This window comes from Pituophis catenifer, unplaced genomic scaffold (genome assembly GCF_029215685.1).
Source record: "Pituophis catenifer annectens isolate HBS135680 unplaced genomic scaffold, rPitCat1.0.hap2 SCAF_2, whole genome shotgun sequence".
Lineage (NCBI taxonomy): Eukaryota > Metazoa > Chordata > Lepidosauria > Squamata > Colubridae > Pituophis > Pituophis catenifer.
In genome coordinates, this window is record NW_027256882.1 from 242,022,052 (window position 1) to 242,037,724 (window position 15,673).

At 34.6% G+C, this 15,673-nt stretch overlaps 1 protein-coding gene across 3 annotated transcripts in view; it reads right to left on the bottom strand.

Annotated features, from left to right (window-relative positions):
* Positions 1 to 15,673, bottom strand: part of SNX24 (sorting nexin 24) — an 84,633-nt gene that overhangs the window by 4,504 nt on the left and 64,456 nt on the right. For 2 of the 3 annotated variants that reach the window (XM_070935701.1, XM_070935699.1), the window contains exons 4-6: positions 2,265 to 2,359; positions 1,447 to 1,479; positions 216 to 354 (exon numbers count right to left, since the gene is read on the bottom strand). In XM_070935701.1, the coding sequence (XP_070791802.1) occupies positions 252 to 354; positions 1,447 to 1,479; positions 2,265 to 2,359 (231 nt within the window). In that variant the 3' untranslated portion in view covers positions 216 to 251. The remainder of the gene's footprint in view (positions 1 to 215; positions 355 to 1,446; positions 1,480 to 2,264; positions 2,360 to 15,673) is intronic. The other variant, XM_070935698.1, reaches the window with a different exon arrangement.

The window sequence follows — 15,673 nt, forward strand, 5'->3', positions numbered from 1 at the left end:
AAATATTAGCAATAATACAAGATTCCATTCCATTTGAAATTCACTTCCAAGAGCTTTGCTATTGATGTAGGAGAAAGCCAAGATAACAATATATTTTTATTTGTAAGAGGGCTGTCTGCAAAAAAAATAATAATCATTTTTCAGCAATTACTTTAAACAGCATTAAAATAACTCCTGATGTATTGCCAAATTATTAGAATTGGAGCTCAACATACATTTATAACAATGTGGTTTTTGTGGTATGGGGCAGATCAGTAAAGAGCTGTTAATAGATGACAGGTCTGATTACCATTGGCTGTAGGCAAGACATATGGATCCCTTAGGAACAGCAACACAGGCTGGTGGGACAGCTTGCTGTAAAGGTCAAGAACAGGAATATCAGCATCGAGGGACACTAAACCAAATACATTACAAACTAGCTTTGATAAAGTAAGGCAGTAGAACTGGTTAGGGATACCGCTTATATATATAAATCAGTTTTATGGGAAAGGGAAAAAAAATCCATCATCAAGGAATAATGCTTACATGTAGAAGATCACATATAATACGAGGAATAGGTATATTTACTCAGAACCTAATCCAGCTGAGTCCAGAGAGGTTTAATTTCTCGCAAGAGGACCAGTGATCACGGTACTAAAACTGGGCCGGTTGTTATACAGCTTGCCTGGAAATAATCTCAGGATAAAGCAAGTAGTTCAAGATTGCAGTTGTCAGCAAATTCAATTCCTTTTTTTTTTTTTTATTCTTAAGACTTCAACATTAATTTATTTCAGCTGCTAGACCTTGTGTGGATTTAGGACACGTAAAGAAAGTATCATAATTTCCCTTCCCAGCTGTTACACAAAATATGTAAATAAAGAAGGAACACCCATATCATCATATAGATCTGTGGGCAGGAAAATGGTACCACAGCCTGATTTAACTGCATGTAAATTTAATCTCTAGGCATCAAAACCAGAATTGCTACAACAGTAGATAGAAGTCTAGGTTTTTCTGGTTCTGAAATACCAAAAGAGGAAATATGGAAAAAGGAAATCTAATTGTTATGCAAAACTCTTAATTCACATAAGATAAGGAAACTGACAGATAAGAGCCAATATCAATATAATGAGGTTATAACATATAAATCCTCTTTAAAATACCCTGTTAGGCTCCCTTTCAAAATTAACTGGGGATGAGTACATTTAACCATGCAATGTTAAATGTCTGATTAACTTCAATATAAGCAGTTTAAAATCCTTTTCAATTCAAAAGAACAGTACAAAATAGTGACTCCTAAAATCTTTTGTCTGCATGCTGCTTCTTGTTAAAAATTGGGGGGGGGGGGAAGGGTATGCGTTCATAATATCTGTTGCAATGCACAGATAATTTTCTTAATTATCTCACATTAATTATATAATACATATAAAACCACTTCTTAAGAATATATGATAACCAATGTCTTACCTTGATTCTTCAGACTCTGTTTCTTCAAAAGAACTGGAATATAATTTGTTAAAATATTAGAATATATACATTTAAAATATATATTCCACAAAAGGAATGGCAAAACTTTAACTCTCTTTAAAACAGGTTTTAGAACAGCCTTATGCGTTCCTGTAGCCAGCTGTCCATGTTGCATATTACGGCTGCCATCTGAACTTTTATGATCCTTTCCCCCCAGACATCCCAGCAGCTATTCGAATTATTTTTAAATTATTCTAATGTAAATATTTTTTAAATAATTTCTAATTTAATGCCAACTGTTTTTCATTTTTATGATAATGACTGTTTAACCCTGCACACCAAATTTCTTTAGTGTCATTTCAGAGGTCACGTATGTTCAAATGTCCCAAAGGATTTTTAGTATGTACAGTAAAATGGTATTTTTTCCAAAGGATATAGACATACATAAGCCCCTTCTACTGAAATAAATCAGAGCTTTCTAAAGAAGGGACCTGCATTATCAACAAAGGTTCTAAATTTGGAGCAATTACTGAATCAGACTAATGCAAAATTATACCAAATACTTAGATAGGAAGTCAAATTCTCTGTCTCAGCATGGTAATGCCAAAACACATTAAATTAGAATTTCCTTGTTTTATATGCAAAATAGAATCACTGAAGAATTTCTTGAACATTTTTAAGTGCCATATTTAATGGCACTTAAATAGTCTGATATTTTGAGACAAATTGTGAATGAAATTTTAATTAATAAAGACAAATTGGAATTTTAAATTTATTGTATTTTGTTGCATTCTGAACTGTTTGGATAAAATTCTTACCCACAACTTTCTGCTTTTGGGAGAGATGGAAAATGACGAACGTTGAGAAAATCAAGAAACATCTTGGGAAGTTCTTCATTTTCTAAAACAATATTCTATAATAAAACAATAATAAAAATAATGCACTTAGTCTTAACATGATCACACCCAGTAGTCATTCTGCTAGTGAAATCTGAAAGACATTCATCCATCACAGCAGCCAGGGGAAAGTCTTCTGATTATCTGGGAGTCTAGCTGGCTTCATTAATGAAAGATTTAGTGTGTCTTAACAAGGACAGGGAAGGGTTTGATTTGATAGATCAGCATACAACACACAGATTCATCTCAAACACCTTGACTAAGTGCAAGATCACCGGTCCAAGTGACAATTCAAAGTTCAGTGGAGATTAAATCCATATATTTCATAAGAAATAATTGATGATGTAACCCATAATCATTTTATAAGGAAGCAATTAGCAATATATTTAAAGCTGTCTATAGTTGTTAAATATTCATTTATCAAACTTTTTTTTTTTAAATTTGATTTATATGCCGCCCTTCTCCAAAGACTCGGGGCGGCTTACAATGCATTAAGCAATAGCCTTCACACTTTTGTATATTTATACAAAGTCAGTTTATTGCCCCCACAATCTGGGTCCTCATTTTACCTAACTTAGAAAGGATGGAAGGCTGAGTCAACCTTGAGCCTGGTGAGATTTGAACTTGCAGTAATTGCAGGCAGCTGATGTTAATAACAGTGCTTTAGTCTGCTGCGCTACCAGGGCTCCTATATTTTCTAACATTTCTAATTTGGAAATGTTACAATCAAAAGTTATCCTTTCTTACTATGGGACTATTAATGAGGACAGAATGAAAAGTGTATCACTCTAGAAAAAAGACATAATTTGATAGGCAGATTTGAGCTAAGATTCTGATAGACCAAGAGATTAGCTCAATTTAATTCAGGGGCTGCAAATGGACCATAGAAAAAGGGCCCTGACATAAAGAAGATATTGAAAAGAAAAAACAACAGCCTTTCATTAGGAGGATCAGATGAACTTTGTATGTTTGACTGTTTCCACAAAATATATGTACAGTATTTACTACACTTATATGCTGCCTTCTCTTCAGAAGTTCAAAATTGCAGTTACAACATTCTCCCATTTTTGTCACACAGCAATCTTATAAGGAAGATTGGCCAGTGAAAAATAGCTGACCCAGTCATTCAGTGACTTTCCATGGCTAGCAGTGGTGGGATTCAGCCAATTTCCACCACTTTGGGAGAACCGGTTGTTAACATTCTGAGCAGTTTGGCAAACTGGTTGTTGGAAGAAATCATTAGGGCAGAGAACCGTTGTTAAAATACTTGAATCCCACCACAGCTAAGGAGGAACTTCATACATAGTAGTTAAATACTCATTTATCAAAATACTCATCATTTATCTGTTTTAAGATCCATGCAAGTCATTTCCTTCCCCAAAAAATATTACAAAAAATGTTTTTATAAAAAAACTGAGAAATGGTTTTTTAAAATTTACAAGTTCACAGAAAGGAAATCATCTAATGAAAAATATTTATCCCGAAGCATATCATATTGATTTTGGATGAGAAAACAAAGTCAAGAGCAATAGTAGTGTAGTGGTAGAAGGCAATCTTGATCAATGTAGTCAAATTATACTGCTACTTATAGGATAAGAGCCTTGTAGGGCTGGCTGAAAAGTTAATTTGTTCACACCGCCTATAGCAGTAAAAAGGCTAACCTTTTCCGGACAGAGTGCCCAAAGCGCGCCAGAGTGCCTGCAAATATGCACATGCGTGCCTGCGAATGTGCATACGGATGCCCAAACCCCCAAAATGCAATACGCGCATGGTACCATGCATGCACCTTGACCTCCACGCATGCATCCATACCCTTAGCATTCGCCCCGTCCGTGGCCAGCTGGCCAGTGGGAGGTGTGTGCACAGGCACATGAACTGGGAAGATGGGTCGCGTGCCCACAGAGATGGCGTTGTGTGCCACCTGTGGCACCCGTGCCGTAGGTTTGCCATCATGGGCCTATAGTAATTCAGACTCTATTACAACCATCCATAACACCATTATTTGGTTGGATGTCACAACAAAGAAAAAGTGCAGAAAATATGCTCCAGAACAGAAAATACAATTAAAAAAAGGAGGGGGGGGAATAAGAGATGAAATCAGTATGTTTTGCTTTGTACTGTCTTAATACTTGTGTAGATCTAAACCCAAGCTCTGTTTTTTAAAAAAGAAGATCAGGTAATTATATCAAAATGATGAATTGGAAAGAAAAGTAAATACATATTTTTCTCCAACCTGAAACCGTCCAGATCTGTTGGGTATACAGTTCCCTGCCAGTTGGCCAATCTGAGGCTAATCTGGTAGGTTTGCCAAAGATAAATAAAATTTAACAAGCCAGCAGACAATTTTGGAGTGTATTTCCATGATTACCACCCATTCCCAGTCTTGTTCTTAAAATACACACCGAGCTGCTCCAGATTGTTGGCTGTGCTTTATCCGGACATGCCAACAGTCATTGGATGGCTTCTTCTAGATCAGCAGGTATTGGTAGGCTGAGTTGCATCTCATATTATATGCTGACCACCCTGGCTTAAACTCTTATTATCTGGTATTTAGAAAGCCTTTCAGTTCACCTTTACATGAGAATTCTACATTAAATGTCTTTTTCATTTGCATTTTGTAAAATCAGCACTCTACTGCCACAAAATTCATCTTGCTTTGCATTTTAGTTATTCACAGAAGGAGGGGTGATGGGGAATGTAAGTTAAAGGATATGTGAACTGAATAACAATACAGACTGTTAACCCAAGCAAAACAAAGTCCTAATAGTCACTAATCTAGGTATTGAGGGAAAATATTGAAAAAGCTCTGCAGGCAATTAAATACACTTTTAATACAGTGAGAGAAAAGCTCTTCTCTGTAGGTCATTTAGATCTATTGGAGTGTATCTGGGCTACAAAGTCACTATTAATATCTTTTTATTGGCTGACTTCAAACCTAATCCTAATCCTTCAGCATTCCAGGAATGGACCTCAAACTTGTGAACTTTCCTTTCTTGTCTTCCAAAGGTGGCTTAAAAGCATCAACTTCGGATTTTGTTTTTAATTAAATTCTGATAGTATAGCCTATAGATCCATGGTTAAATTTTATGGTAACTCAGGGCAGGGGAAGGGAGATCATGACATGCCAAGGGTCATACCAAGAACAATCAGGAAAAACAATTAATCAAGGCCAGGAGCAAAATTAAATTAATATAATATAATTGAATTAAATAAATAAATAAAATGAACATGATTGCTACCTATGTATATAATAATGACTTTTATTTTATATTCCAAGTTGTGATTTGGCAGCTGTATCAGGAGGAACTAGGGAAGCTGTGATGAAACCTTGAAAAAACTGTAGGCTTTGAAAATTTGGAATGCTTGATTTAACTGAACAAGCCAGGATCTGAAATTATAGATTTGATATTGGCTTGTCTCTGTAAGCAGAAGTGGGGACTTGAGCACTCCAAATTTTCTCAGACTTCAGTCCCCAGCAGCTACTGACAGAATGGCTAATGCTTAGGGTATTATGGCAGTTGTAATTTGATATACATTCATATATTGCACATTAATGGCATTTTGGAAATAAGGAGTGGTGCAGTGGCTTAGAGGTGGAGCTCTCGTCTCACAATCAGGAGGCTGTGAGTTCGATCCTAGGTAGAAGCAGATATTTCTCTCTCTGGGCACAATGAGAATATATCTGCTGAACAAAACTCAGCATTAGCGACAGGAAGAGCATCCGGCCATTAAACACTCTGCTGGCTCCATTCAATTGCCCAGACTCCACCCAGCAAGGGATTATGAGGTTGTTAAAAGATGATGATGATGATGAAGATGATGAATGGTATTTTGGAAATAACTTCTCTGGGCCCTACCAAACACTAATCTTTTGTTTTCAAAACATGCCTGTTAAAGCAACCCACATATTTATTTTTATTTATTTTATTTTATTTTACTTTAAATTTATATACCGCCCTTCTCCCTAGGGACTCAGGGCAGTGTACAGCCAAGTAAAAACACATAAATACATAATACATAATACATAAATTAAGAACAGATTAAAAGGAAATATCTCAATTTGGCCCAAAATTTAAAAAGACAAACGAATTTAAAATCATTTAAAAGGATTTGTTAGGCCATTATATCAATGCTTTAGGCTGGTTTCTTTTTGCTTGATGCAAAAGTAATGGAAACATTACTTTTCCTAAACCTTAGGAATATTTGTCAACTTTTTTGTCAACTTTTGACAAAAAAATCGAGGTAGCCCTCGATTTACAACCACAATTAAGCCCCAAATTTCTGGTGCAAAGCAGAACAGTTTTTAAGTGATTTTTGCCCCATTTTACTATCTTTATTATCTTTCTTGCTATAGTAGTTAAGTGATTCACTGCAGATGTTAAGTTAGTAATACAGTTAAGTGAATCTGATTGCCCCCCAACTTTGCTTGTCAGAAGATTGCAAAAGGTAATCACCGCAACTATCATAAATAAATCAATTGCCAAAATCCTAATTTTGATCATGTGACCATGGGAATTCGGCAACTATTTTAAGTGTGAAAAATAGTCAGGAGTCAATTTTCAGTGCTGTTGCAACTTTAAACAGTTACTAAATGAAAGGTTGTAAGTCGAGGACTACCTGTATTATATATTATTTTGAAAACTAGTCTGCAGAGGTGGCAAGATATAAATACACTTTACTTGTAAAAAATATCTCCACATCAAAATTTGTTTTCATAATCAGTGAATTTTTCATTCTGTGGTATGAAACCCCCTACACACTAATTGATGATTCTTTAGTAGCAGCATCAATGACAGCTGTCTGAAAGTAGCAGAGAAAGGGATGGTGAATCCTTAGTCTAGATGTGAGAAAAAAATTGTATCCCGACTTTATTATTTTTATAAATAATTTGAGTGAACTTTCCTAATATTACTTCCTCCTCCTATTTTCTTCACAACAATAATGCTGTTAATCGAGTTGGGATAAGAGAGAGTGATTGGTCCAACATCACCCAATCAGTAATAAAACACTGTCTGGCCTAGATTTTAAAACAAAATGTGATGATACTTAAATAATCCTTAGAGAAAGAAAAAGTAGTGTTAGAATAATAATATTTAGGACAAAATTTGGCAGAAAAGTGGGAATTTGGTACGGTACTACAGAAAAGCAAATAAAAAAGCTATACTTTCCAAAATACTTCTAAATTTCAAATAAAGCTTTGGTGTCAGGGGAGGGGAATGGGATTTCAAATTCTATCATGGAAACACTGCTTTAGAAAAAGTCTGGTTTTGGTAAGTCTAGATTCAACTAAAAAGATACACGTAAAAATGAAGTGATTACATAAACTTGAAGATAATACATAAACTAGAAAGAAAACAAAATATCATTGTTTATGTGATGTTTTATTGCTTCCTTTATATTAATTATAATTAATTAACTATAACGATATTTTTTTAAAAAATATAGGAATAATACAGCCTTAAGAAAGGATTTTATATAACAAAACCACAATATCCCAATTTTTCTATCTTCTTAGGTTCATAAAAAGCATCCTCCCGGAGGATTTGTTGGTCAGCTGAACATGTTTCCTAGTGACATTCTGAATTCCTAATTGTCAGTTATCCTTTCTCCTTCAGTAAGTGAAATATAGTCACAAAATTGCAAAGGGACTTGTTCTGCCTTAACCTTCGCTAGATACCATCATGCACTAGAAAACAGCGCTAAAATATCATAGAATAATGCTCTCCAGGATGGGAGACATATAAACAGCATAATGATTTCCCATGAGTTTCCTTTTTTTTTTTTAAAAAAAAAAATGTCACTAAAGCTAGGATTAAATGGTGACACATCTTCACAGAGGACACCATGAAATCGAACTCTGGCATTCTAGTTAGGTCCAAACCTACTCATCAGCCAATTATAACAGTAACTGAACAGCTTGCTGAGAACTTGGACGAGACCACTGGGCTAACCTGAGAACGCACCAGAGGACTGCATTGTTTTCATCAATTGATTTTCTTTTTAACACACAAAACAGCTCTAAAAATGCATGCCGCCCTCCCCCAGTCTGCCATCCTATTTCCTCAAGATCTACAGCTATCTTTTGGGCAGAACAGTCAGTGTGGGATACATTAAGAAGCTTTGTTTTTGAAGGCTTCAATCGTTATTGCAATCTTTTAGTCTGAAATGCCCTATTGTTAGGGTGAAAAAGTTCATGACAGTTTTTCCTGTCTTCACAAGGAAAGATGCTTCACAATATCTAATTCAGTGGTGCATCTAAAATGGGGGAGAAAAAAAATCAATACATTCTAGCTACAGTAAGAAAGCAGGAGCATCAGCCTCCACTGGGACTTCAACCTGCAGTCTTTATAGAGCATTTTGTAGTATATATTCTTGTTTGCCTTGTCTTTGGCAGTCGTTTAAAGGGCTCTAACAATGACAAAAGAAAAAGTTAGCAAAAGAATATCACCCATTGGAAAATCAAGAAGCAGTCTGGAATGTTTTTCCCCTAAACCAAGAATGAACCTTCTGCTTTGTGTGAGGTTTTTTTTTTTTTTAGAAAAAGGAAAAATAGATGTGCCTTCCTAATTCATACCAGTTTTGTTCTTTCTCTGAATCAGATTGTATTTTTTTTAAAAAAACTTTATTCTCATTTCTTCAACAGTGTTTTAAGATTCTGTTTGTGGTTAATTGTATCCTTATTTTCTTCATAGTTTAAGAAAACAATAAAAATATCCATATAGAAAATATTATCACATGCTACTGCCTGTGTTTGTGCTGATGGAAGGGAGGGAGAGAAGGATAAAAGGTTTCAAATATCCCTTTAAAACTGCCCATATTTCAGTTTATATTTCTCCTCTTCTCTTCCTGAGTCAGTTTTTTTAGGCCACCTTCTGATAGATTAGAAGGTGGAGCCTTTGGAATTGATCCTTTAAGAAAATGCCATCTGCAGGGAATCTGGTGACGGGTTTTTCACTGATGGCTGCTTTTATTTGGACCAGCATCATACAGCAAATTAGATTAACTTCTTCCATACTAACATTCTGGAAAGTCATTACAGCCCTAGCTATTGCAAAGAGCTGGGAGTGGGAAAGTATAATGACATATTTTTTGTTGTTAACTTGATGTACCATGTTTAATCTTTATACTGAAGAGGGTTCTGTAAACTACTCTAAATCTCCATGGATTAGAGGAACGCACAAACCTAAGTAAATAAATAAATTGGAATTTATCTATAGCAGGAATAATTTAAAAAAAGCCTCACAGGATCATTGAATGGGCATCACTTTCTCTTTCTGCCTGAACTCTGATGAGCACTGATATTTTTTATTTATTTTTTTGGCGTTCATAGTGTTTGCTTTGTATATATTTGTATATATCCCAGCCTATATTTTCTGTGATGAAGGGGGAAAAAACATTACAGTCAGGATAATAATCATACAGATGTCCAAATATGTATGCAAGCTTTTGTACCATTGGATTTAAAGTATACATGCAATTAAAATATTATGAATATATCACAGTGATATAGATAAAAAAAATTAAAAGCTGACTTCAAGAAGATGCATCACCTTTCTGATTTTCCCTGAATTATAAATTTGTTCTGAATGTAACCTAACTTTATAATATTTTGGAAAATTAAGCAAATGCTAAGAGTTAAAAGGCAGTTCATAGCATTATCTTCATGCCAATGGACACTAAGATCTGGACCCATTTCCTTCTGGAAGAAGAACCACAGAAGATTAAATCTACAGAACTTGGTTAATGTAGCTCACAAGTATCATGCCTGCAGTTGTGGCTTTTCAAAAGAAGGATTCTAAATCCCATTGGCCCATCAATGTGGTCAATGGTCATGGATAATAAGAAGTCAACTTCGGAGATCAACAATTTCATGATATCTGTTATCTAGGGACAGAGAATCATTGCCAATTCTATTGCTTGCCATTCACAACACTGGAGAAATGAAGCTAGAAGAACCTAAGAAACAGCCACAGATCCTATACATTTATCAAGAATTTGATCGACTGAAATACATAGCTGGAAGGCATGTAAAGTTTGGCTGTTGCATGCCATATGGGAGTATCCTAATTGAGCAGATCTGTCAAATGACACTCCAGAAGAACAAAGGTGTATAGCAATTGCTGTCACACGCTTCCACCCGCATAAGCACACATATCTTGAGAAGTATAGAAAACTAGCAAACCTAGGATTGTAATGAAATCCATCATATACACAAGACAAGAAAGTATGTGTGTGTATAATAAATTACAAAGGAGTATTTTATTGTCCTTAAGGAACTTATCGTTAAATTTATAGATGTGACAATTTTAGATCATCACTTAGCAATTAATATTTGTATTCCTGGACCAAAATAACTGACACCTTTCATCTGCTTTGTTTTTACATTTAAGCTAATTGTCCTTGCACGGTTAGTGGATTAATTTTCAAGTTAAATTTGTCCCCCCTTTTTAAAACAAGGACATGGTCTATCTCTGTTTATAAATGGGGCAAAAAAAGTATAGTGGGAACAGTGCACAACAACACACCAAAACCCACCTGAAAGAAGCATACTTAGTTATGTGCTGTTCTGTAACTATAGGAGCCAATCAATAGCAGCTGAATGCCATCTGCTTTGGGCAGCAGATCAGCACCAAAAGTGTGAGCAATGCATCTTCCCTTATTGAAAGGTTATTTTATGCAAGTAAACAATTCATCGTCTTCTTGCACGCTTGACGCTCATTTACCACTTTTGATCAATAAAATATGCAAAACAACAACAAAAAATTGAATCCTAAGAGTAGTTCTGATGCCAGTGTGATAGCTAATCAATATTCAGGTCTTCACACTTAAGAAGGCAAATGGTGGGAGGACTTCCTTTATACAAATCCATGATTTTAGGAGACGACTACTGCTGTTTTTAAAGCAAGATGGACCCCACCGTTTATTTACATTCAACAAAAGAAAAAGAATTAGGATCCACCATACTGTTTCCTGTTCTTTGAATGATCAAGCATGTCTTCTCTGGGTTGGCTTCCAGGTTTCTGCTAAAACCAATACCTGAGGGTATTTTCTTTACACTGCATTTAAAAAAAAAAAAACTCTACAAATTGCTTTATTACATGACAAGGCTTTTTAATATTTTATTCAAATAAAATAATTCTTACCTAATAATGAAAAAGATATCTTATATACAGTATATTTTGGAAAAATACATTCCAAAAGTTAAAAATTTACTACATAAAGTTAAATATATAAAAACTGTTTTCAAAAATAGCGTTTTCCAAAATAACAAGTTAAGAAGCATGAGGTTCATTTATTGCTTAGAGGACATGCATTCAACTACTGCAGAAACCATGCTTAATGGTCTAATATGATATGTAATTGCAGTCAATATGTTTTTATGTTAAACTGAACTTACTTATGTAAGTCTGGTTGCCTGGAATTCACACTTATTTAATTTCAACATCTTTGAAGGACATAGATGTTTAAAAGTACAATCAGAAATTGGAAATATTTGAAAAAGAAAAATGATCCACCGTGATTAGAAGATAAATATTAAATGTATTAGATATCCTAGATTTCAAATAATCTTGGAGTTTATAACAAATATTTCAGTATTTAAAAATGAATATAGGGCAGTGTTATTCAGTTACCCATGATGGGTAATAAAGTGAGTGGCGCAGCAGACTAATGCTACTGTTAAAAGATAGTATTTAGCTTCCAGCTGCCTGCAATTACTGCAAGTTCAAATCTCACCAGGCTCAAGGTTGACTCAGCCTTCCATCCTTTCTAAGGTAGGTAAAATGAGGACCCAGTTTGTGGGGGCAATAAGCTGACTTTGTATAAAATATACAAAAGTGTGAAGGCTATTGCTTAACGCATTGTAAGCTGCCCTGAGTCTCCGGAAAAGGGCGGCATATAAATCAAAATAAAAAAATAAAATAAAAATAAAATAAAAATTTCTAGGGATGGGAACATCTAACATCTAACCCTGAATATGTCCAAGACTATATTTAAATAAATCTGGAGAATATTCAAATGAGTAAAATATGATATCCCTATCTAGAACATGATAAAACTACATATCCTTTGATTCTTTACATGAATAACATACTATGAAGCATGAATTAATTTGTTTTAGACAATATATAAAGTCAGTTTGTTTTATAAGTCACTGAACATTCTTTGTTATTCTATTTCAAAGATTTCAGTAATGCTTCCACACATTATGCAAGTTAGCCTTTCATATTCCAATATTAGTAGAGTAGAGTGTAATAGTATAATAGTATAATGTTACAATACAATGCAATATCATACACCCCAATATGCATGTATTTTACACATCACTGTTGATCAAATATATGAAAAGCCTTTCTTTTTAAAACACAGGTTATACTGTATCTACTGCACATGCTGATTTACATCATTCTCTGTTAATGTTCCTTGTGATTATTTGGGAATTGTTCAAGCTTCAAAAAAGTAGGCAGCCAGCTTTTATATAGCAAAGCACAACAAACTTTAATAGGGTATTTTTAACTATCAATTATTACTTCTTAAACTCCAGAGCCAACTTCAGTGTAACCATAGCTCTATAAACCACATGATTTTGATCAAATAAATAATATAGAACATGGTTCACGGGAAATGCAGTAGCTTCAAGTCAATGACCCAACTAGCAGGAAGAGTATAATTTAAAGGCAGAAATTTCCAGTGCATGCACCGTTAGGCACAGTGAACCTGTTACTACTCTAAGGGGAATTGTTTGCCTCTTATTAGATTTTCTACAGCACAGCCATAAGTGATAAATGTACTGCTGTACTCACTGTCAAGTTAATCAATGCTGCCAAAGTTTTGTTGACCTAACAGTAATCCATAAAGTGAGCGGCATTTTCTCTATCTATATGACATCTCAGTCCACAGTGGGATAGGAATCTTCCGCAGCTTTGTAAAAAGAAAATCAGACTGAAATAAGAGGTGGGAAAAAATAAAATAAAGTGGACACTTTCAAAATGTTGCTTTTGCTTTTAGAGAAGCAAGATTTGTTGCCTCCTTGATGGAAAAGGAACACCTAAAAAGAGCCCCTCTTTGTGGGTTCAACTTCTAACAAACTGTGATAACTTCACAGAAGAGGGAGAGCAAAAGGTTTTATTTCTTTGCCAAAGCTGCAGAAATCTCAGGCATTATAAGTATGCCTGAAATATTTTTAACTAAGCTCAAATACAGAATGATGAACAGAGTAAGAAAATCTGACTTTGTTGTTTATGGAATAAGGCAGACAATAACAATCTTCAACCCCATCACTATTGTAAATAGGAATTATCTATAATAATGAAGTATTTTTATTTTAAAAAATGTGATCTGTTCCACCAACAATTATAGACCCATGAAATATGAACTTCAATTGATTTTCTTCTAGGGGTCACCCGGCTCCACATTTTATGTGCTCTAGTCATTTATTTGGGTGACAAACTGATTAATTTTTTACAGAATGAATTGAGCAATGCAATTCTTTCTCAATCAAAAGTATTTCATTGTAATTCTTGTTTTCTAGAACTTGCGCTTCCTAATTTTATATATGAAGGGTTTCGTGTTAAATACAAGAAAATGAAAGTACCAATTTAAGAGATCCATACAAGAGTGCTGTAGGGTATGGCTAAAAAAATGTCAAGATGATAGTCCTGATGGTGTGATTGAAGACATTTGATTCTTTCTGTAGACTGACAAGCCACAATTACAAAGCCAAGCAACATTTTTTCCCTGATACCATCTAAATTCTTTGCCTTTTCCTTTCCTTAGAATAAGATTAGTGAACTATTCCCTAAAACTGGCTGAATAACTTACTCTCCCCAACATTGTATTGAGGAAGAACGGGGGTGGGGGAATGAGAACTTACTTGAAATATCTCCCAATTTTATATCTTCTTTTCTTTTTTGCTACTGGAGTCCCTGTTATTTCCTTACAATTTAGTCTTGGGAATGATTTAATTACCAAATCAGCAGTCTTACAGAACTATTACCTTTAATATTATTTCTAGAAATGTGTTAGAAATGTCCATGCACCATGTTCCTAATTATGAAAAAAAAAAAAAAAGCCACCGATGAGAATGTATTGTATTTCATATGTTCTACCACTAAGGCCTTCCATAGCATTTCCCAACTAGATATAAATAGCCTGGAATTCAAGCTAAATGTTCATTCCCGATCTATTTGGGTTAAAATCTTGCTATCTCAGGTAGGCCAAGTTTTGAATGATTCTAATGCCTTTACAGACACTAAATAGAAATCTTAAGACAATCAATCTAAAAACTTTCTTCCTAGGAAACTACCTTGTTTTGAAATATTTATATTAGATTCCATGCAAGGAATTACTAAGAAAGTAATTGAAAATAAAACTGTCAATATTAAAATGCTATTATAGAAATATATTGGACTTCTGCATCTGGAATATTGTGCATAGTTCTGATTGGCACATCTCAAAAATCATATAATAGGCTTTGGGGGAAAAAGCAGAAGATGGCAATCAAAATTATTCTCTCTCTCTCCCTCTCTCTCTTTCTCTGTCTCTCTCTGTGTGTGTTGAACTGCTCCTAAGAGAAAAATGGCCAATACATACTTTTGGGACTTACAACTCTGTCATTAAGCAATGCTGTCACAAAGTGCAACATTTTAAATTTCCTATCAGCTTCCCCATTGATTTTGCTTGTCGGAAGCTGGCCGGAAAGGTCACAAGTTGTGATTATATGACCACAAGAAACTGCAACTGTCTTAATTGTGTGCCAATTGCCAGTTACCCAAATCACAATCACATGACTGCATCGATGCTGTGATTACTGCATCTACAAGGATCAGTCATAAGTGTCCTAATTCAGCACTATCATAAATTTGAACAGTTGATGTTCAAGTGGTCCTTAAACAAGGAGTACCTGTACATTCTGGGATTCTTCAATTTGGAAAGAGTAGAGAAATGACTAGAGTACATAAAATCATGTGTAGAGAAAATGAACAGCAAGAAATTTATCTTTTTTTCAGAAATTTAGCACTAATAATACAATAAAACATGTTATCTTACAAAAATCCAATGGATTTATTTAGAGGTAACTTGGTTTTCCTGGAATACTTACTTTTATCTTTGATTTTTATCTTTGCTACCAACCTGCCTTCCATTGAGGACCTGTATATTGCACGAGTCAAAAAGAGGGCTGTGAAAATATTTACAGACCCCTCACATCCTGGACATAAACTGTTTCAACTCCTACCCTCAAAACGACGCTATAGAACACTGCACACCAGAACAACTAGACACAAGAACAGTTTTTTCCCGAATGCCATCACTCTGCTAAACAAATAATTCCC